Below are 21,790 nucleotides of genomic sequence, written 5' to 3' on the forward strand. Positions count from 1 at the left end.
TTCTAAAAGTTTCCCATCCCTTTCAGTGTTGAAACAGAAGCTGTCATTGGAAGTACAGAGGGAAGGTGGACCAGGTGACCACTCAACTCCTTTGGACCCTTAAGATTATAATACTCTTTTCTGAAAGGGGGAAACAGCAATGCAGCAATCCCTCCACCGTTAGCTAAAGAGTTGAAATTGGTGTCTAAGGGGGCACCTGGGGGGCTCAGTCAGTGACACGTCCAACTCTTGATTTCGTCTCAGCTCATGATCTCATGGTTCATGGGTTTGAGCCCTGCATCATGCTCTGCACTGACAGTATGGAACCTGCTGGGGATTCTCTCTGTCCCTCCCCTGCCGTGTCTCTCAAAAAATAAACAAACTCAGAAAAAAAGTGTAGGGATGCCCGGGTGGCTCAGTTGTTTAAGCATCCGACTTCAGCTCAGCTCACGATTTCACAGTTCATGGGTTCGAGCCCCACGTCAGGCTCTGTGCTCAGAGCCTGGAAGCTGCTTCAGATTTTGTGTCTCCTCTCTCTTCCCCTCCCCAGCTCACACTCTGTCTCTCTCTCTCAAAGATAAATGTTAAAAAAAAAATTTTTTTTTTTTAATTTTTAAAAGAGTTGAACTGGGTTTCTCAAAATAACCAAGTAGGAAGTTGGATGTCTACAACTGAAGGTTCCAAACCTTCAGTTGTGATGGGCAGACAGACCTGCCTATGGAAGCAATGTAGAGCTCTTCACCGGCTTCTGGGAACTGAAATTTCCTACCTCGAGTTTCCCTGGAATGCAGATACTTCCGTGGCTAGCAGCCTTTCCTCCCGGATTCTGGAAGGCACACCCGACTAGACCCAAGAACTGCCACCCTGTCCCAGTGCCGTTGCCGCTTCTCCCGGTATCCCCACCCTTCCTGTTAGAAACAGAGCAGCTGACCCCCAGTCCAAACACAGCCCCAAAGTTCTGGAGGCCAAAGATAACACGTAAACAAGACTTTCATCTTTATTCTTATCTTCCTATGTCCACAGACCTCTTTTTTACGTGGAGAGACTGAGCCTTTGGGCCACAAGTACTTTCCCTGTTGAGGACTTCATCATAGTGGTTCCTGGAAGAGGGCATTCACAGCAACTTCTAAGGCTCCACAGCACCTGTGCTACTGTGCTGTGTCACCTGCGCAGAAAATGTAGCTTTGAGCCCAGCTCCGTGAGCACGGAGGTCCGAGCCTTCCAAGGTCCTGGGAAAGCTGATTCCAGGGATCCCAAACCCAAGACACCAGCTTGACGCCAGACCTGGTTACCAGGACTCAGAAGAAGGCCGTGGGTTCTGGGGGCCGCGAGCTTTGCCAATCCCACCGTGCTGGCAGGGGCCAAAGTCCAAAACTGACCCGTGAGTCCAGCCCCCCGCTTTTGACCACAGCTCTTATTTCACAGTCTTTTCCCTTGATTTCTTCTGTTTCTTCTGTTCCTCGTATTCAAGTATCTTCTGTTGGAAGTAGCCTGTGGGTTCAGAAGCCGGTGTTAGAGGCATATAATCCGGCCAGGTGGACGACGATGAGGTCAGGGACGGGGATCAGATATACCCTCTCTGTCTCCTCCGCCACCACACCCACATGCCCACCAGGACTCCCATGTTCTCACAGGCCTCTGGAGATCCAGGTATTCAATTTGGCCCCAATCTGGGGCTACAAATAGAATAGTTAGTAGAAATTAACTCCAGATTAAAACAAAGAGCAAGTTCTACCAAATGGCAGCCCAGAGGCATTTTCTGAGGCTTCAAGTTACTTTGTTCCAACCCCACTGACAAGACTACATCTTATTTTGTGGGCCTCTAGACACCATGCCGTTCATCCTCGGGCCACACCTGACCTGGAGGCAGTGACCCTCTCTGGGCTTGGAATGATAGGGGCCGTCACTGCATACCTGCAGGAGGGTGCTTGCTCTTCTCAGCTTCCTGGATGAAAAGGGAGAAGAGCTGTGTCTTCACAAACTTCTTCACAAATCGGCGGTTGGTCTTGGAGGTCAGAGCCTTATAGAAGGCCCGTTCTTGGAAGCGGCCTTGCCCGTTTGCCTCCCGCTTGATGTAGGAAGCATAGTGGCCCACGGTCTTGACAAAGAACTGCACAAATGGGCCCGAAACATGCTCGTTGAGCTGTTCGGAAGCTGCTGGAGATACACAAGAGGCCGTCTCAGAAGAACCACCCACTCTTGCCTCCAGGTGGCTTTCACCGCAGGGAAGCGGCCAAGGTAGGCCTCATAATTACCGATCAAAATAGGAGATTGGGTACGGGTTCTCCACCCCTGCTTAGGAAGAATGACATCTTGCACTCAGACTGGCCCTAGAATCTAGGCACCTGGGACTGGCCCAGGACTGCTGAGTGAGTCCATTTTAGTCTGGGCAGGGGTGGTCGGGAATCCTGCCCTCAGGCTCTGTGGAGAAACCCAAATAAGGAGGACCAAGGACTTACTCTCGAACTCATTGATCCCCTGGCCAAGAGACTCTAAGATGTCATCCTGAAGCTTGGGTGGTAGGATATCTTTTTCATCACCAACCTGGGACAGAACAGAGCTCAGATGTCAAGCTGTCAGGGAGGCGGTGTCTTCACAGGAGGTGTATCGGCAGATAGCGTGAGGAGGGTGTGAATTCTACACCCCAACTCTACCCCCAAATAATTGGCCATGTAAGAGAGAAACAACAGACACTGCCTCTGGGTCTTGAGTCTGAGTGTAAACATTAGCAAGTCTTCTCTATATCCCTGGGGTACTGGGTTTACATCCCTGCTTTAGAAGCATCAACACCGATCGCCTCATAGAATGGTCTTAGCGTGGGTTCTCCCCCAGCAAATGCACTTCAACTACGTGGAAGGAGGTGGAGCACGGGAGAGACGAGTGTGATAGACCAGGTGGTGGGCCTGCAGGGGCGTCAGAGCCCAGATACTTACTGACATTAAGAAGGTTCCTTCACAAAGATTCACCAATAGGACCTGAAATAAAGACAGCGAATGGTTTTCCCTCTTCCCATCAGAGACCACAGGGGCACTCACCACCTGCATTTCTGCCTGTGGCCGTACCTGTCAGCCCAAATGGCAACAAGATCGGCAACTGCAATTCTCCTTTCCTGCGTGACACCCTCCTTTCTCACCCTTCCCCTCCTTGGAAACCCCAGTTCCCTTCCTGGGGAAAAGGAATGAGGGTGTAGGAAGGGGGTGGGGAGGAGTGCTAAGGTAGGAAGGAATACAACATGGGAGAAATCACAGCCAGTCACTCTTAATGAAACACGGATCACAGGAATGGCTTCTAGATCTGGAACATTTAGCACACAGCACACACAATCGGGCTTTGCACATTTTCTCTCAGTTAATTCTCCCCACGGTCCTGGAGAGGCAGGCACTATCCCCATTTTGCAGGTGAGGGAACAAACAAGAAAGTTGTCCAAGGTCTTACAACTAGTAGAGCCCATTTCCAAGCCTAGATGGGTCCTACATTCTGCATCCCTTTCTCCACCACCCTCCTTCAACTCCCTGCCCTCTGGTCAGATTTAGGACAGCAGTGGATGGCTTTTGATCTTTTGATGCTTGCAACAACTTTCTGTATGATCTCCTGGTGTCCTAGTTTAAATACTCTCTGGGAGCTCTGGACCTTCCCATGGGAAATGGGAAGAGAAGGAAATGAGCCCAGGGCAACAGGAATAGGGAAGGAGAAGTGGTGAGGAAACCGTGTGTGTGTCTGCAGGCTGCAGGGAAGGCACGCACAGGGCTGGCACTTGAGTTCTGCTACCAGCTCCCTCACTGTCCAAGGGGCCCTCAGTCCAGACTAGAGATTACAAATCGGCATCCTGCTGGTGGGATTCCAACCTGCTGATCTGTTTCTTTGATCCTCAGAGTACGTTTAAACAATTGAGTTGGTTTCCAATATTCAAAATGGGAAAAATCACTTAAACTTGGCTTTAGGACTCCTGAAAAGTCAGGAACTCTAACACTGGTGGGTCCACATTTCCTTATTTTTTTAAAAACTTATTTTACGTTTATTTACTTTTGAGAGAGAGAGAGACAGAGGCATGAGCAGGGAAGGGGCAGAGAGAAGGAGACACAGAATCCAAAGCAGCATCCAGGCTTGAGCTGTCAGCACAGAGCCTGACACGGGGCTTGAACTCACAGATCACGAGATCATGACCTGAGCTGGAGTCAGACGCTTAACCGACAGAGCCACCCAGGCACCCCTGGTTGGTCCATGTTTCTAAAGGACCATGTTCAGATGGAACTGAGTGCAGCTGCCCCCTTTAGGTAGGGCACGTGCTCAACAGTTTACCATGATCCACAAGCCTGGCTTGGTCATTTAAAAGCCTGCTGGGCCCCCCTTTGCAGTTTGGACTCTTGATCTTGCCAATATGGTGAATGATCCCTTCTATGCTCCGTTCTTCCAAATAAAAGGAAAGAGGGACCGGAAAGTGTGCCAAAAGACAGAGTAGGCACTGTAAATATCCATTATCAGGGGAGAAAACGTTGAACTAGTCCAGGCCTGAAATCACTTGACTACATAGGCTCACATGCCTTCATTCAGGGAAGGCGGTTCATTTCAGGGAGCTAAGAGTACGCATGAAGAATTTTTTTTGTGAAGTTGTTCCCCAGAATCTTTCTAGTAATCGCTATATTACGGTCTGTTGAGTAATCCCTTCCAGAGAGCTTATGTGGGCCGCCAGAGAATCCCCCCCACAGCCCCAGCGGCCCCTGGCCTTCCCCCTTCCTCGGCCCCCGCCCATTTCGCAGAGCAGCTGCTGAGGACGAAAACAGGCCAAGGCTCTTGCACAGCAGGCCTTGGGGTGCCGTCCTGCCTGGCTGTTGGGGAGGAGTCGGAACTGCGGTGTCAGCAAGTTTCATAACTCCTAGGGTTGGGATATTTTAAGTCCTTGCTAAACGTGGGGCTAATACTCTGACCCAGTTAGTCACATGGCAAAGGCTCCTTCAAAAGTCCTGTCTACTCAGCACTTACGAGGAGGGCTGGGAAGGCCAGGGAAGTTAGGAAGGGAAGTAGCTGACTTCTTTACTTCCCAGCAACACATTGTGTAAGAGGGGCTTTGGTTCTATCTGTGCTAGGTTCCATCATTGCCTGTGTGGCCTCGAATAAGTCAACTCAGTTCTTGGGACCTCCATTGTTTCTTACACAAATGGGGGAAATCCTCCCCCTCAGGCTGGTTCCTGCCTCTTCAGTAGCTTCCTACTAGACCTCACCTCTTCCCTTGGTCAGCCCTTTGCACAGAAGTCAATGGTTAGCCAGTATAGACATCCCTAAGTAACTCTCATAACTGAGATTATAGTAACGGGCGATCTTGGAACAGGCAGAGTGCATGTTTTGAGTTGTTCTTCCAACACTGGAGATAGCTTTATGCTACCAATGCCCGTTTTCACCACGCAGCCCTCTGGGCATGTCTGGGCCACCGCCAAGAAACCAGAAGCTGACAAAACCAAGGGGGATCTGGACCTATATCCTCATTAGCCAAGTGAGCTCCGAGGTAATCGGAGAGAGAACTCTTGTGGGGCATCTGGGTGGCTCAGTGGGTCAAGTGTTGGCCTCTTGATTTCGGTTCTGGTCATGATCTTGTCATGATCTTGCAGTTTGAGTTCAAGCCCCGCGTCAAGCTCTGCACTGACAGTGTGGAGGGTGCTTGGGATCCGCTCTCCCTGCCCCGCCCCTGCTCATGTACACATGCGCTCGCTCTCTCTAAATAAATAAATAAATAAACAAACCTTAAAAAAAAAAAAGAAGGTAACTCTTGCCGCAAAAATCTGCATTTATCAAGGCTCATCGTTTGCAGGAGGGCTACATTAGCTCCCTTGCAAGGAACGCAAATGAATTCTAGTGGGGTGTGGTGGGGTATAGACCAGCTGTGCTTGTCCATTCAGATGAGTGATGGGACACCCCAGGGCCTGCCCTTTGGAGCCAACCGACCTAGGACGGCTGGACGACCCCTGAATAAGCCGCCCCTTAAGCCCAGAAGGAAATCTTCCGGGAGGAGGAAGTAGCCACGTGCTGAGCATCAACCATGCATTAGGCACCAGGCTATGAGCTTTCCTGCAGGCTCTTTCCCCCAGAACCCCTAGCACTTGAACACTGCCGTCCCCGTTTTGCAGAGAAGAAGCTCAGGCTGAAAGAGGGTAAGCAACTTGCTCCGAGTCACACGGCTGTTAGTGGCGGAGCCCAGGTGCGAAGCCAGTTGTGCCCGGCTCCACGCGACGCCCTCTTCCTGCTGCACCATACCTCTTCCATGGGGCTATCCATAACCTGCTGCTGAAAGCGCATTTGTACTCCGACCATGAAGGGAGTGGGGCAGCAGACAGTGTCCAAAAGGCTCTCGGGGACAACGGGGATGTAGGTGTGCGCCCAGCTGAAGGGGTAGAGCAGCGCGGCGGCAGCGTGGATGCACTGAGACAGGGTGCTGGGGACAGGGCACAGAGAACACGAGTCAGAGGGGTCTCCCTGCGCCTCCGCCACGACACACCCCCCCATGGCCCCCGCCAACGGCAGGAGCAAGTCTAGAGCCGTGCCGGTCGCAGAGCTTGGGACTACTGATGGCTGTGGGGAGGGAGCACGGGGGACAGAAGCCAGGAGCGGCCAAGGCTCCTCTCATCCAGGATGGGGCCTCTGTCTGACCCTTCTTTTCCCGCCCAGTTGGTGCCCCCTCTCCCCGCTGCACAAAAACACTAGTGGCTCCAGAGAGGGGGGAAGAGGAAATGCCTTCACTCCAGCAGCTTACTGAGTGAGCCCTTCTACACGCTCACCACTGCACTAAGGATGTGGACACCAGGAAGTACAAGGCGCTGACCCCGCTGAACAAACTCACAGTGTAGTTAAGGAGACAAACGTAAACAGTGAGGCACAGCAGAGAGGCGAAGCCGTGTTTCCTCCTTGTGGCTATCCACCCTCACCCATACGTAGTCTTTACCTCTCAGGGCTCCCTCTGGCCACCGGAGGTGATTTAAAGTTAACAGGTTGGTGCCAGAGCGAGCTTGGGAAATTCCTAGATTCCAGGAACCTTTGCCCGGCAATTCCTACCCGGAAAGTCCCACAGAGGTGGCCCCTCCACCCTTCCAATGAAGCATTCCCCCGGATGATTCCTGCCTCGGTCACAGCTCAGGCAGACGCCTCACCACACCCCCCAACACACACACACACACACACACACACACACACACACACACGGCCTGTTCTCTGTCCTCTCCACTCCTCTCCACAGCTTCTCCGTGGCTCCCCATTTCTCCAAACAACACCCAACCCGAGGCCAATCAAAACACAGATACAGAAACCGTGTTTCAGTTCTTGGAGTGGAGCTTGCACTTCCTGAGTCACAAAGATTGAGTCCCTGAGGGTCTAGCTGGGCTTAGGCTGACTGGAAGTCTCCTCCCTGCCTGTGCTTCAGGGGTCTGACAAGCTCAGTGTGGGAAGGAAGTGGGGGGGGGGGAGTGGAGGGGGGCAACCTCCCTGGAGAAAGTGAGCACCTGAGAGGCGAGTCCTGCCTGCCCTGGCCGGTGCCCAGGCCAGCAGGCACCTGGAATCACCTTCACTTCCCAAACACTGATCTCAGGGGAAAAGGAGGAAGCCCAGCTCCAGCCACAAGAGAAACTTCGTATTTTTCTACAGGGTTGAAAGTGGGAACACTATTTCCAGAGCAGAAGATGCCACCACTTCCCTCAAGGATTTAGCCTACAACGAGTGCCTTTTTGGCGGTCACTGATTTTTATAGAATGTTCAGCCCAGAGACCTCAAACCCTACACGCTTCCTTTCCCCTAATACCCATGACATTCCCCTGACCCTCTGGCCTAACATTTGAGCCCCTAACCTAACCTCCTTTTCTTCTTCCCTAAAAGATAGAACCAGGGTTGTCAGTCCAATATCCTTGGCTTTCTCCCTCCCCAGACATGAATAAAAGGTCAGCCTCCTACTGTCTTATGATATTTTCCTTCTCTTCTATCATATGTCTCCCCATGTCTTTCTCAGACTTGAGGCCCATAAGAGGCACAGACCAAGACATGACAGTCCCCTTCTTTGACTATGTACAGGGATATATGCAACCGTGAACTTATCATGAAGGATAACAGCTAGCTTTTGCACAGCAAAGGAAACCGTCAACGAAATGAAAAGGCAACCTACTGAATGGGAGAAGATTTGAGGATGACATAACCAATAAAAGGTTAATATCTAAAATATGTAACGAACTCGCACAAGTCAACACCAAAACTCATCACAGTCATGTGATTAAAAAATGGGCAGATGACCTGAATAGCCATTTTTCTAAAGAAGACACACAGAGAAGATCCTCAGCACCACTAATCGTCAGGGAAATGCAAATGGAAACCATAATGAGATATAACCTCACACTAATCAGAACGGCTTGTATCAAGAACACAAGAGATAGCAAGGGGTGGAGAGGATGTGGAGAAAAGGGAACCCTCATTCACTGTTGGTGGGAATGGAAAGTGATGCAGCTACTGTGGAAAACAGTATGGAGGTCCCTCCAAAAGTTAAAAACCAAAATACCACAGAACCCAATAATTCTGCTGTGTGTATATCCAAAGAAAACAAAAACACTAATTTGAAAAGCTGTATGCACCCTTAGGTTTACTGCAGCACTCTTTTACAAGAGCCAAGATACAAAAACAACCTAAGTGTCCACCGATCGGTGAATGGATAAAAAAGAGTTGATATATACACATACACAAAGGAATATTAGCCATACGAAAACAATGAAATCTTGCAATTTCATACCAACATGGATGGACCTAGACCTTGTACTATGCTAAATGAAAGAAGTCAGACAGGGGCGCCTGGATGGCTCAGTCGGTTGAGCGACCGACTTCGGCTCAGGTCATGATCTCACGGTTCGTGAGTTCGAGCCCCGCGTCAGGCTCTGTGCTGACAGCTCAGAGCCTGGAGCCTGCTTCGGATTCTGTGTCTCCCTCTCTCTCTCTGCCCCTCCCCCACTCATGTTCTGTCTCTCTCTGTCTCAGAAATAAATAAACATTAAAAAAAAATTCAGAAGTCAGACAGAGAAAGACGAATACCGCATGAGTTCACTTCTACGTGAATCTAAAAAACAATACAACAAACAGAAGCAGACACAGACCCATAAATACAGGGAACAAACTGGTGGTTGCCAGAGAGGAGGTGGGAGGGAGGATGGGCAAAATAAGTGAAGGGGGTTAAGAGGTACAAACTTCTGGTTATAAAAATAAGCAAGTCACGTAGATGAAAAGTACAGTGTAGGGAAGAGAGTCCACAACATTGTAATAATGTTGCAGGGTGACTGGCCGTGACTACACCTATCTTGGGGAGCACCGAGGAACGTATAGAACTGTCGAATCAATATGTTGTACGCCTGAAATTAATATAACACTCCAGGCTACGTGTATGCCCGGCAGGGAGGTGTGCACTGTGTCATTTGATCCTCGGCAGAAGCTTATGAGGTAGGCACGATCCTTATTGTGATTTTACAGATAAGGAGACTATGACTTCAGGAAGTCAAGAAACTACCCTAAGGGAAAGCACACAGTTAAAGGTAGAAGAATGGTTTGGACTTGAACCTTGCCCTGCTGATTTCAACACCTGTGCATTCAACCACTACGGATGCCTATATCCCCTAGGGTCAAAGACCATGTCTTGTTTGTCTGTATCTTCCTGACGTTTGGCATCTGGCAGACAGCTGACACACAATAAATGTTTGTTGAATGAGTGAAAAAATGGATAGATAAGATGTGTCTGCCATTAAGGATGATGGGCTTGGGGCGCCTGGGTGGCTCAGTCGGTTGAGTGTCCGACTCTCGATTTTGGCTCACATCATGATCTCAGTTTGTGGGATTGAGCGTCGCGTTGGGCTAAGCACTGACAGCATGGAGCCTGCTTGGGATTCTCTCTCTCCGTCTCTCTGCCCCTCCCCTGCTTGCACGCTCCCCCCCCTCTCAAATAAATAAATAAACTTAAAAAAAAAAGGGGGGGGGATGATGGGCTCTTGACCTCCAAACCTATATATGCCTTCTTCCCCTCCCTAAGCCATCAGGAGCAGAATCACATCTGCACCCACCCTGACTGGTCTCTTCCTGGAGCCAAATCTGGATCTTTCTTCACCCTTAGGCAGCAATCAAGTTTGGAGGCAGAAGCAGGGGAATTGCAACAGCTGTTTCTCTAGGAGGCTTAGTGCAAAATCAGACCTGGAGGCAGGAGGGTGGGCGTCAAGGTCCTACAGCCTGATTCCCTTAGAGAACCCTCCAGTCCATCCCCTGAACCCAGGGGAGCCAGACGGCCCGGGGAAGCGGCCCAGCGGCTGGACCCACCTGAGATCTTCTGCCAGGAAGATGATTCTTCTCTCCAGCACTGCAGAGGCAAATATCTGAAGGATCTGCTCAAAACGGAGACAGCGCAACAGAGATCTAAAATCCACGTGTTCTAGGTGGGAGTCCAGGGGCCGTGTCAGGGAGATGAACTGCAGGGGAACCAAGGAGAGAGAAGGTGTCACCACATTGAAAACTCGCAGACCCTGGAACGCTGGGTCTCCACCTGCCTCCCCTCCACTCTCCTGGCTACATCTGATCCCGCCTCTCCCCTGCTGGAAGCACTTCGGGGGTTTCCCTTAGCTCTGAGGGTCATGCCAACCCCGTGCCCCTTTCCACTCTGCTCTTCCTGCCTGAGGGTCCTCACAGGTCAGGTCACCCTTCTGCTCGTCTCCTCCTCCCTCCGGCTCAGAGGCCCGCCTAATCAGACGTGTGTTTCCATCATTTTCTCATGGAAAATCTGGTTTCTCCCCTTTCGTCACTTTATTTTTTTTTTTTAATTTTTTTTTCAACATTTATTTATTTTTGGGACAGAGAGAGACAGAGCATGAACGGGGGAGGGGCAGAGAGAGAGGGAGACACAGAATCGGAAACAGGCTCCAGGCTCTGAGCCATCAGCCCAGAGCCTGACGCGGGGCTCGAACTCACGGACCGCAAGATCGTGACCTGGCTGAAGTCGGACGCTCAACCGACTGCGCCACCCAGGCGCCCCCCCTTTCGTCACTTTAAATTACATACTTATTTGTGTCTTTCCTTATTTAGCGTCTGTCTCCTCCACTAGATTTTAAGCTCCAGGAGGTCAGGAATCCTATTCATTGTATTCACCGAGTTGTATCCAGAAAATTGCATGGCCTGGTGTAGGGCAAGCATGCTATGGAGACTGTGAAAAGGCCTAGCTCCTCCCCTCATTTTTACATAGGGAAGCCAAGGTTCAGAGAGGCAGGCCGACCTTCCACAGTCCCAGGGGGCAGGACTGGAAGAGACAGCCTTGTGCCTGCAGTGACAGCATCCCTGTGTGGCATGGGTGGGGACACAGGGGTGGGGAGGGATGATAACAAGTAGACAGATGGGAGGCCATGAGGGAGTGATACTGGACACACACATGGGAAGATAAGGGTGGTAATGGGGAGAAATGGCCGTTTGGGGCTGGGGGCACAGTCCATTCTAGCACCAGGAACCTTAGCTTGCATGTTTTATTTATTATAAATACAAGTCTTGGTGGCCCGAACAGTAAGTAGGTCCCTAGCAGCAGAGGCGGCCCCCTCCCAGCCCCAGCCCTCTCCTCCGCAGGCGGGCCGGGTCAGGAGCCAGGGTGACAGCCAGGGAAGCAGCCCTCCGGCCACGGGAGCCGGCCGCCGAGAAGCAGTGGGTAGTGTTAGCAGCAGCAGGTTACGGAGTGGGGCGGGGGGTGTTAGTCAGCCTGGCCAACTGCCATCCCCCCCCCCCCCCCCGGGGGGGGGGGCCGGGGGGGGGCCGGGGGGGGGGGCTGGACTGTGGGGTGGGGGGGGGGGGGGGGGAATGTCTGGAGTGGTTCAGTTGGGAGGGTCAGAAAACGTGGGTTTGATTTTCAGCTCTGTCAATCCTTCTAGTCAAGCCCCAGTCCCGGCCTGGCTCAGTCTGGGTGTGTTAACCGGGGTGGGGGGGGGGATGGCATGACTGTGACAGTGGTACCACCGAAGCTGGGGCTCACGCACTCCGTAACCCACCTCAGTGCCCGAGTCGGGGATGAAGCTCTTGAGGGTGACAGTCTTCCCGGGGGCAGGGAAGGCCGCCTCTCGGAGGCCCTGCATGAACGGGTAAATGACGGCCACGGAGATCTGGTGCCTCTTCTCCACCTCATCCAGGATCTGCAAGGAAACGGCTCAGAGGGATGCCACCGGGAAGTGGCAGAGACTCCCGTGCGTGCGTCTTCCCGCCCTGCACTGATCCAGCCAATCCCCGTGGACCTTCTAGGCTTCCCTCCCTTCCCCGGCAGAGCCCAGTCTGCTGTTTCTCTCCTGCAGGAGGCCCGTAGCCTTCTTCCTTTCACCCTCTCCCTACCAGTCCGTTCCTCCCTTTTCCTGGCACCACGTGACCGCCTCCCCCCCACCCCCAACCCCGGCAGTCATCCCAGAGCCAACCACCGCACACAGTGGTACCATGTCTCGTCACGCTGGGATGCTGGGTGCAGTGGGAGCCTAGAACCCTGGGCCTCTTGGGTGTTACTCTGCCCTCCGACTTCCACCGGAGACTCGCTAGGGCCAGGGCCAGACTGCATCCCCAAGAACCCAGCCCAGATGAACACTCCACCAAGCAAAGGCTCACAGCGTCCTGCCCTCACCCTCTGAAGATCCTGCTGGGGGCAGAGCACATTGAAGCTCTTTCGTGGCCACCAAGACATGCCTGTCCATTCTGAGGCCTGACTCGGGTGCACAGGCCCTGCAGTTAGCTCCAGAAGTCCTAGGGACCTCCCCCCTCAGAGGGCTCACGGGGAGTCTCGGGGCCCCCCTGTAGAGCAGCCGTCTTCACACTTGTTCAGTGTTCTGCATTTCTCATGTCGCTTCATTCGAGCCTCGTGCCAGGCCCTAAGCCAGGGAGGTGAGCCATCACTGCATGCCCTTGACAGATGAGGAAACGGGAAACTCCCGCCCCCTAACCTGGGGCTTTCCCTGCTGCCCTGCTCCAGCTGCTTTCTTACCTGACCAGAGGGGGAGCGTGGGCTCTCTGCGGGGGAGAAAGTCCCAGTTTTCTCGAGCCCAAGCTCCTCTCTGCCTCAATTTCCCCAAGTGTGCCTAGGATCGACCCCGGCTGTGAGAAAAGAAGTCCACTGAGGGCCCAGGGAGCACAGACAGGTCAGGCGGCCAGGCCGACCTGGAGGCTGAACAGGCCAGACAGGCCCCAAGGAATCCCGCTCCACCTCTACCTTGGAGAACAGGCCGAAGCAGCCGATGCAGCTGATGATGCAGTAAACCTTGGGAAGGCGAGGGCCACGGCCGGCGGGCTGGGGAGGGACAGACAGGCTCCTTCAGTGCCGCAGCCTCCCCAGGGCTTCTCCCAACTGGGGCTGACGGGGCACACGGCTGGTGGCTGGGACTAGGGGACTCATGGGGAAAGGCGGGCCAGACGGAGAAGCCCCTGGCTGTGCAGAGCTTCTGTTCGTGGCGCAGGCAGCAGGGAGGCCAGAACAGCCACCAAGGTCAAAAGAAGACGGCCTTGAGGGGGCCAGGCCCTGCCACCGTCAGCACCAGCACCATGTGGGGCCCGCAGAGAAAGGGAGCAAGTGTGCTGTAGAGATGGGGGAATGGCGAGGGAGGACAGCACTGTAAAAGTGACTTGGAGAATCCTCTTGAGACCCAAGAATCATCGTCCAGCCCCAGTCTATGCTCTGGGAGGCTCTGGGGGCCAAGGCGGCCAGCCCTGGGTACAGAAGGTGGAGAGGGGATTAGGCAGGAGCCTCCCACACAGGGAGATGTCAGAAGCTTGGGGAGAGAAGAGACCAAAGCATGGCCAGCAAAGGTCCCCTGGGTGGGCAAGGAGGGGCAAGTGTCCCCGTTCCTGCAGGGTTGCAGAGGGCACTAACATGGCAGCAGGTGCTGGGCCGTGCGCTCCCCGCAACCACCACTGCCAAGGAGCCTTGGCTTTTGCAGCTGAAGCTTGAGCAAGCCCAGCTGTGGAGCCGAGCGGGCTGCAGAGAGGAGGGGGCAGTTCTGAGCAGCACAGACCAAGAGGCGCCTGCAGTATCCAATCTTCCTGCTCCCATCCACGTTGGTCAGAACGAAGGAAAAGGTCTCCCTGAAGAAGAGCACACACATAGTTTGCATTTGCCCACTAGACCCTAAAACAGGAAGGCAGCAGCCTCAGAGAGATGCTGAGCAGGGTCAGGGGGGCAGAGGGGAGCTGCTGATCAATCCTGAGAGTAATAATAACACCAGTAATTTATTACGTGCTTATTGGCTCCCAGCTCTAAACGCACCACCTCGTTTAATTGTCGAAACAACCCTTTGAGGTAGGTTCAATTACGATCCCCACTTGAAAGACAAAGGAACTGAGGCCGCAAAGGTGGATCTTATCCAAGGTCATTCGACTCAAAAGTGGTAAAGCCAAAATGCGAACTCGGGCAGCCAAAAACCAGGGCTGATGCTGAAAGGGACTTTGCCACATTGCCTTCATTGAAGCCAAAGGCCTTCTGCTGAGTCCAGCTTCTTCCAGAAGCAGCCAAAACATGGCGACTGTCATTCCCAGGACAGGTGAGAGAACCTCGCCCTTCTCTGGACAGAGGTGACAGGCCGGTTGACCGAGTTGGCTAAGATCCCTGGCCTTGGGGGACTCCAGGAGAGATGTTTATAAATGGATTGACTACAGCCCCTCCCCATCAGGAGAGAAGCTGGTGAGAACTGGCATCCACACCAAGTGAGGGAGCCACAGGACCCACATGGCTCACACTTGTCCCTTCTCCCCCAGTCCCAGGTTCCTCTGTCCCAGGCCCGGCCAATTACCTGGGGTACTCAGTGAGTGGTGCCCACTCATTCCCATCTGGGAAGCAGAACAAGGGGATGGCACTGAGCAGCCGTTCCTCCTCCTCCTGCTGGCCCCGGAGCAGGTTCTCTCGCTATAGGAAACAGGGGAAGAGCCCAGTGAATTGTGGGGGCAGGGGCAGGAGGAGAGGGCTTGAGGGCTGGCGGGCTGCTCTTGGGGCTCTAAAGCAGTTTGAGAATAAGCTTCCCTGCTGGCATGGGGGCTCAACGTGCCTCTGCCTGTCACTCTGCACAGGGATTTCATTCAGGGTCCGACCGGCCCCACGGCTGAGTCTACACGAGCCTGAGTTAGACATCAGTATCCTAAGGACCCACATAGGCAGGAAGGGGGCCAGGGCCTCACTTAGTATAGAAAGGCCCAGAGGCTGCCTGGCCTCCTGGAGGGGCCACGTGAGAAAGCTACCACATTAGAGAGGACAGGTGGCCAGCTCAGCTGCCGGGCCGGCAGGGTCAATGAGGATGCCCTACACCCGCCCCTGACCGCAGTGCGGGAGCAGACATGAAGGAGCCTGGTGTTTGGGCTGTGGCCACAGGCTGAGCCTGCCCACCAGCTGTGTGCCCGCCCCACCCTCTCCTTCCCACCCACCCCAGGGAGGGGATGCCCGCAAGGAGGTCTGGCAGAAGGTAAGCTTCTCTACAGAGAAGGATGACTAAGGATGGAATTTGGAAGAACTAGGAGGCCCCAAAAGGGGCAGAAGAACCAGCCTGGTCTCCCGGCCAGGGAGCCCAGGTCAGGTCCTCACAAAGAAGCCAGACCTAGATTCTGTGGGTGATAACAGGAAACAGGGCTGGGCCTGAAGGAAACAGGAGAGGAGGAGCGCAAGGCGGCTCTAGACCTGAGCCCTGGCACCGCCCCCCTCTCAAACACCCAAACCCGGGCTCCCCCTGCCCCCTCCTTCAGTCCTTACCTTGGGAAACTGGTAGGTGATGGTGGGCTCATAGTCATGCCCTGAACTCTTTTTTTTGAGGGAAACCACGAAGAGGTATTCAAAGAAGTGCTGCCCTCCAGCAAAGGTGGACAGACAGTGCTCCGGGGCCCTTTCTGGTTCCTTCGCAGCTTCCCTCAGGTTGTCCTGGCGACTTCCTGAAACCAAGACACCAGACCCCACTTGGTATCTCCGCAGCCCATGCCCCAGGTGGAGCCTGTGTGGCTCCCGGCAAGTTGTGCACCTCGGGGCCGCCAGGCCAACGCTAAGGTCCCCGGAGCCTTCCCCGCTCCTCAGGGCCTGCAACAGGGTCAGAACCAACTGGGCAGTTTCCGTGACTGCCCTGGGAGATTTGAAAACCCAGGGAGCCAAGAGGGGGACAGAAGCCACTGATTTGGACGCCAAGGAAAGGGACTGGGGAGCCGCTTGGGAGGCCCTATGCCCCAGAGGCAGAGACTGTGCCCACCCACAGGTGCCCAGGGCAGTACCTGAAAGAGTAAGCCCTGAGCGGACATGTATCCAAAGCAGAACAGGTCCCAGAGCCACGTGCCTGTGACCACACAAACCCCCCCATGGGGGGGCATGACCAGCTCTAAAATCCAGTAGGGGAAGTATTCTGGTCTAGTCACACGGGGGACCAGATGGAGGTCAAACTATAAAGATTCTACATGTAAGAAAAGGAAGAAGCATTTCAAGGAAGAAACAGCCCCATCCAAGAGGGTCACCCTAGAAAACAGGAAGTGGGTAATCCAGTCCAGACCTGCTCGGAGTCGGGGCAGCCGATTGCGGAACAGCCTGAGCATCGTGCCTACCACTTGTCCTTCCATCTTCTCGAACCTGCAGGGCATTGGAGTGCTTCCCTTTCCTCCTACAGACCGGCTACAGAGAGTCTGAGAGAGGGGCCGCTTCAGTCTCCAACCACAACTCCGTGAAGCCAAGCCATGTGCTGCCTTCCAAACAGGGGACGGCAGTTTCCATGCTGAGCACCCAATGGCTGAGCAAGAAGGATGTGACGGGACCCAGGAAGGCAGCAGAAGGCCCGCACCAACAGAGGCAGCATCCTGGCACTGCAGCTCAGACCTCAGCTCCTCCCAAGAGCCCCAGGGTGTGGCGAGAGAAAAGGTCGTGAGCAAACACCTCCAAGGCCCAGCTGCTTTCTGGGCTAAGGGCTGTGAATTCTGGGCTGCGGATTGTGCAACGGGTTTATTTACAACTTCGGGACAGTGAAGAATGCCTAAGAGCATCAGACTGTGGGCACTGGAACTTCACCAGCCCCAGGACAGGGATCTTATATCCCCGTAACTTTGACTCCTGACCTTTCACATCTCAACTTGGTCCGCTACCGCCCCAAACCCCTGCAAGGCCCCATGCTGCATTCAGGAGTTTCCAGGACTTCAGGACTGCAAGCAAGAGGATAGGACCAAATATTCCCCACAGCCAGCATACCACTGCCTCCCTTGATTAAGATAAATAGACCCAGTCCATTAATTCTCTAAATGGAAAAAAACCGTTCTAGCATGAGAGAGTTCTGGAAATTGATACGAACGTAAAAGCCTCCTCTCCTGGAGGTAAAATAGAGAACAAATCCATCTCTGAGCTGGAGAGTTCCTGATACTTCAGGATGATCTACAGCGATGCATCTCTCACCGCACCCTCCCCCCCCGCCGCTCCACCCCTGCAACATATCTGAAGTCTGACTTCTCTCACAGGAACTGTTCCAGGGCTCCAGCAAAGGATCCCACTTCCCAAATAGGAAGCACTGACTCAGGACAGTCTCCCTGGCCTACAGTAGGGGACGGACCGGTAGCCTCAGCAGCTTGAGGGGCATTCGGTGACAATAGAAAGCAACTGGGTGATCTCTGCCCTACCCCCACTCCTGCTCAGGCTTTTTTCCCCGTTGAGCCAGGTCAATAGTTCTGCCCAAGCTAAAAGCAGAGCAGGTGGCCCCTTGGGCTCTAGTGGTATCTAGAGCTAGGAGGCTGGGGAAGAGAGAAAAATAACAATAAGTCACCTACGAATGAGTAAATGCCCAGGGTCAGAGAGGACTTTGTCAGAAAGCTGACTCTAAAAGGGACCAGGAAGCAAAAGGGTTTGGTATCAGTGTTTGCCACTCCAGCAAAGAATTAGCAGCCCGCTGGAGGAAAGTGGGTTGCTTGAAAGGGGGAGATGGCTGCCTTCTTCTTAAGAGCTCCAGATTGGGGGCGCCTGGGTGGCGCAGTCGGTTAGGCGTCCGACTTCAGCCAGGTCACGATCTCGCGGTCTGGGAGTTCGAGCCCCGCGTCAGGCTCTGGGCTGATGGCTCAGAGCCTGGAGCCTGTTTCCGATTCTGTATCTCCCTCTCTCTCTGCCCCTCCCCCGTTCATGCTCTGTCTCTCTCTGTCCCAAAAATAAATAAAAAACGTTGAAAAAATAAATAAATAAATAAATAAATAAATAAATAAATAAAAAGAGCTCCAGATTGGCTTTCGTGGGACTAGTAAAAACCAGGACTCAGGGGCCCCAGACACGACTCGTGGGGAGAACCCACAAGGAAGGATGTGACAGATTCTGTCATGGTGAGGACAATGACCCAGAATACTCAGAACTGTCACCACGCCTTACAACCTGCACAGACTTGTTGCACAGCCCTCACCACCTGAGGAACATGCATCTTCCTCATACAGATGGGGAAACTGAGTCACAGAACAAGTCAGGGGCTATTCAGGGACTATTAACAGAATCGGGGGGGGTAGGAATTATGAGAGTCCCATGTCTATGCTCCTGCCTTTTAGATATAGTACACACCAAACATTCCACAAATGTGGGCTGCCTCCCGTTTGCAAAGGTCTTTGAGAACCCAAATCTTTTCACTGACCATTCCAGAACCTCAGGAAATTATGCCTTTCCCTGAACCCTTTGGGTTGCATTTTCAGCCCATTTCCTCCTGCTTTATCAGCACAGCCAGGAGAACAGCAAAACTCACAAAATCAAACAAAAGAGATTACCAGACTTTTGGGCTGAAGCCCAAGAAATCCAGAAAAGGATTGCTTTCTTCTCCCTTTCAAAGAGGTTTATCAACAGAAGAGAAAAGCTGAACAGAAAACATTCATCCTAGGGGCGCCTGGGTGGCTCAGTCGGTTGAGTGTCCGACTTCGGTTCGGGTCATGATCTCGAGGTCTGTGAGTTTGAGCCCCGCGTCGGGCCCTGTGCTGACAGCTCAGAGCCTGGAGCCTGCTTCGGATTCTGTGTCTCCCTCTCTCTCTGCCCCTCCCCCACTTGCACCCTGTCTCTGTCTCTCAAAAATAAATAAATAAATGTAAAAAAATTAAAAAAAAAAAAAAGGAAAACATTCATCCTATTAATATAGGTCATCTCATTTAATCCCTGGTGCCCTGGAGTGCAATCACAGTCCTGAGTTTTTTAGTTGAGGAGGGAGCCACCCCTTCTAGGGAAGTCGAGAGTCTGGTTACACTTGTTCCTCCACCAGGAAGCCCCTCCCACGGCCACCTGACTAAAGTCACAAAACCAGCTAGACTATAGGTAAGGGGACTTTTTAGAACTTTGATGTAGAAGCCTGGCTCTTCCTTTTCTAGCTCAGCTGCTCTCCACTCAGGACCACCACCACTGCCACTTCTTCCCACCAGGATGATTTACACATGCGTGTTTGTGCACACACATAAACACACGCACACGCACACCTCTTACCACACAACTGCCCTGAGGGCAAAAGGGAAAAGAAGATGCGGGAACTCCCCAGAAAGGTGAAGGATGGTATATGGAAGACGAAGAGAGCACACTCTCCTGGCCCGACAGGTGGCCAAGCTCAGGACAGCGAACACCCACCGGCTGCTCACCTCACAGCTCCTCCCTGATGCCCAGACACCATGATCAGCCCACTTTGGGGGCTGGGGTGGGAACAATTGGGATGTCTCCTCTGGGCTGCCAAAAGCAGAGCTCTGCCATTCACACAGCCTTCTGAGGGTTGAGGGAGTCCAGGAAAGCCCAGGCCAGTACTCTCCAGAGAAAGGAGGACACCAGCGAGGTCAGAATGGCCGAACTCTGTGCCAACCCTTGCCGTCCAGAGCCCTGCCCCCATTCCTGTCTCTGAAATAGTCTGGGAGTGAGGGGGGTGGGGGGGTTGGCAGGAGGGAGGGCAGAAGGAGCACCTGTGTCTCACCCCAGATCTGCCCAATTCGGGGGCCTGGCGTCGGAAGGGGACTTTTCAATTGCCCACGTTAGAAGGCTGTCTGGGAGTGACCCGATTTACCTTCCAACCGACTCCTTTCTGCTCAGAAGGTGCGACCTCTGGGCAAAGTATCTAAAGGACACTTCAGGACTGGCTACCGGCAAGCCGAAATAAATGTTTGTTGAATGAATGAAAACATGAATGAATTCCCAACTGTGTTCTTGCAAAGCCCAGCGCCCCTGCTAGGAAGAAAGGAAGTGACTTCTACTGGAGTCCCCACAACCCTGGACGGGAGGAATTCTTTCCCCCTCACCTGGGGGTGGGGGTGTCAGCGGCCAGGGCAGGCGTGCCCTGTCTGGTTCGCAGGCTCTAAGGCCCCGCAGAGCAGGCGCTCTCCCAGGTCTGCCGGGGGCCACACTCTCCCGGGCCCCGCCGCCCGCAGGTGGGGGCGGTCAGGTCGGGGGAGCGGAGTTTCCGAGGAGCGCAGCGGGAGGGGCGGGGCGGGGCTGGGGTTCCAGGAGGGCGCCTCAAGCACACTGCGGTTGCACCACAAGCTTCCTGGCTGGGAGGACACGTGGCCCCGGGGCCCCACAACGGCTTCCTTCGGCCCGCCGCCTCCCCCTCGGCCCCGCGGGCCTGGGCGCCCCTCCGATCTCCGACCCCTGCGCCACCTCGCCACGTCCCCTCCACCTGCGCCCCCTCTCCGGCTCACCTGGCGCCGGGCCTACGCTCCTAGTGGCCCTCAGTCGCCCCCCCCCTCGAGCCTCCCCCCCTACCCTCTCCCCCGGCCCCCGCCCCGCCAGCCTCGAGGCCCGGCCCCCGGCTTCCCCGCCCCCGCGCCCCGGCCCCGCACTAACCCCCGCGACGGCGCTTCAGTCTCAGGCTGGCTCGGAGGCGGTGGCCGAGCCCATCCATGGCCCGGCAAGTGCCCGGCGCCCGTCCCGGGTCCGCGCCGGCCCCGCCCCCGGAGCTCGCCCTTCGCGGACCCGGCACTTTCGCTTTCACGCGGGGGGGTGCGGGGGGAGGTCGAGGGCACAGGCCCGGGACCGGGCGGCGCACCTTCCGGACGGCGGGCCAAACCCCGGCGCACCTGGGCGGGCCGCCTCTGCCCTGGGCACCCCCCCCCCCCCCGCCCCCGGCGGAGCGGCGTGGGGTGACAGAGGGCGCTCGACGCGCGTCCGGGAGGGGGCGGTGCCACCGCGCTCCCACCCTCCGTGGGGCGCCCCGGGAAGCTCGACTTGCCTGAGCCCGCAGTCCCCAAACGCGCGGGTGCGACGCGGTCACGCCCTACCTTGTCGGCACCGGCTGGGAGTGCCCTGTGGGCACCGGGGCCCTTTCCAGGTGGCTCCACTTATCTCAGAGTCGGCACACCTTCCACCCTTCCATCTCTCCCCACCCCGCAACTGCTGTAGCCTCTGGCCATTTCCTTCTGTGTCCTATGCTTTCTGTGTCCTTGCACCCATAGGGCACGTGTCCCTCGCTCTTTTCCCTATTTCACTTCCCTAAGAACCAACGAGCCAACGACAGCCCTTCGGGCTCCCGAGGAGGGACTGGAGGAACCCTTAGGGATCTGACCCTGACTTGCGTCCAGAGTGTGCTTGGGCAGCTCAGCAAAGTGGGAGTAAACCCTGCCCCGCCAGCCCACAGACATGTGAACGCTAAGGAACAGAAAGCTCTTTGTAGACTATCATGTGATACAAATGTAAGGGATGGTGATGGTGATGGTGATGATGAGGGTGGTGATGGTGATGTCAGCTGCAGCTATCCACACTCCTGGTCTAATCCGAAATCCCCATAGAGTCTTTCAGCTCCTCCTCCGCCCTTCTTGTACTCATTGAATTCCGAACGAACATGCAGAGACTTCAAGCTTTAGTTGTCAGACATGAAAATTTGCA

At 54.4% G+C, this 21,790-nt stretch overlaps 1 protein-coding gene across 6 annotated transcripts; it reads right to left on the reverse strand.

Moving 5' to 3' along the window:
* Nucleotides 1–951: 951 nt before the first annotated feature.
* On the reverse strand, nt 952–21,004 carry DENND2D (DENN domain containing 2D). 6 transcript variants are annotated; one of them, XM_040471283.1, is made up of 12 exons: nt 20,753–21,004; nt 15,713–15,888; nt 14,766–14,878; nt 13,992–14,061; nt 13,193–13,270; nt 11,997–12,137; nt 10,294–10,442; nt 6,226–6,403; nt 2,913–2,954; nt 2,439–2,523; nt 1,894–2,136; nt 952–1,470 (listed from the first exon to the last, which is right to left on the reverse strand). In XM_040471283.1, the coding sequence occupies exons 1-12, from the start codon at nt 20,808–20,810 to the stop codon at nt 1,394–1,396; spliced, it is 1,410 nt and encodes a 469-aa protein (XP_040327217.1). In that variant the 5' UTR covers nt 20,811–21,004; the 3' UTR covers nt 952–1,393. The 6 variants fall into 6 exon arrangements, with proteins under 6 accessions (XP_040327217.1, XP_040327218.1, XP_040327216.1 ...); XM_040471284.1 differs by having other exon boundaries at nt 1,894–2,133; nt 20,753–20,810; XM_040471282.1 differs by lacking the exon at nt 20,753–21,004 and adding an exon at nt 16,491–17,379 and having other exon boundaries at nt 1,894–2,133.
* Between the last annotated feature and the right edge of the window lie 786 nt (nt 21,005–21,790).

This window comes from Herpailurus yagouaroundi, unplaced genomic scaffold (genome assembly GCF_014898765.1).
Source record: "Herpailurus yagouaroundi ecotype Mexico unplaced genomic scaffold, PumYag 77, whole genome shotgun sequence".
NCBI lineage: Eukaryota > Metazoa > Chordata > Mammalia > Carnivora > Felidae > Herpailurus > Herpailurus yagouaroundi.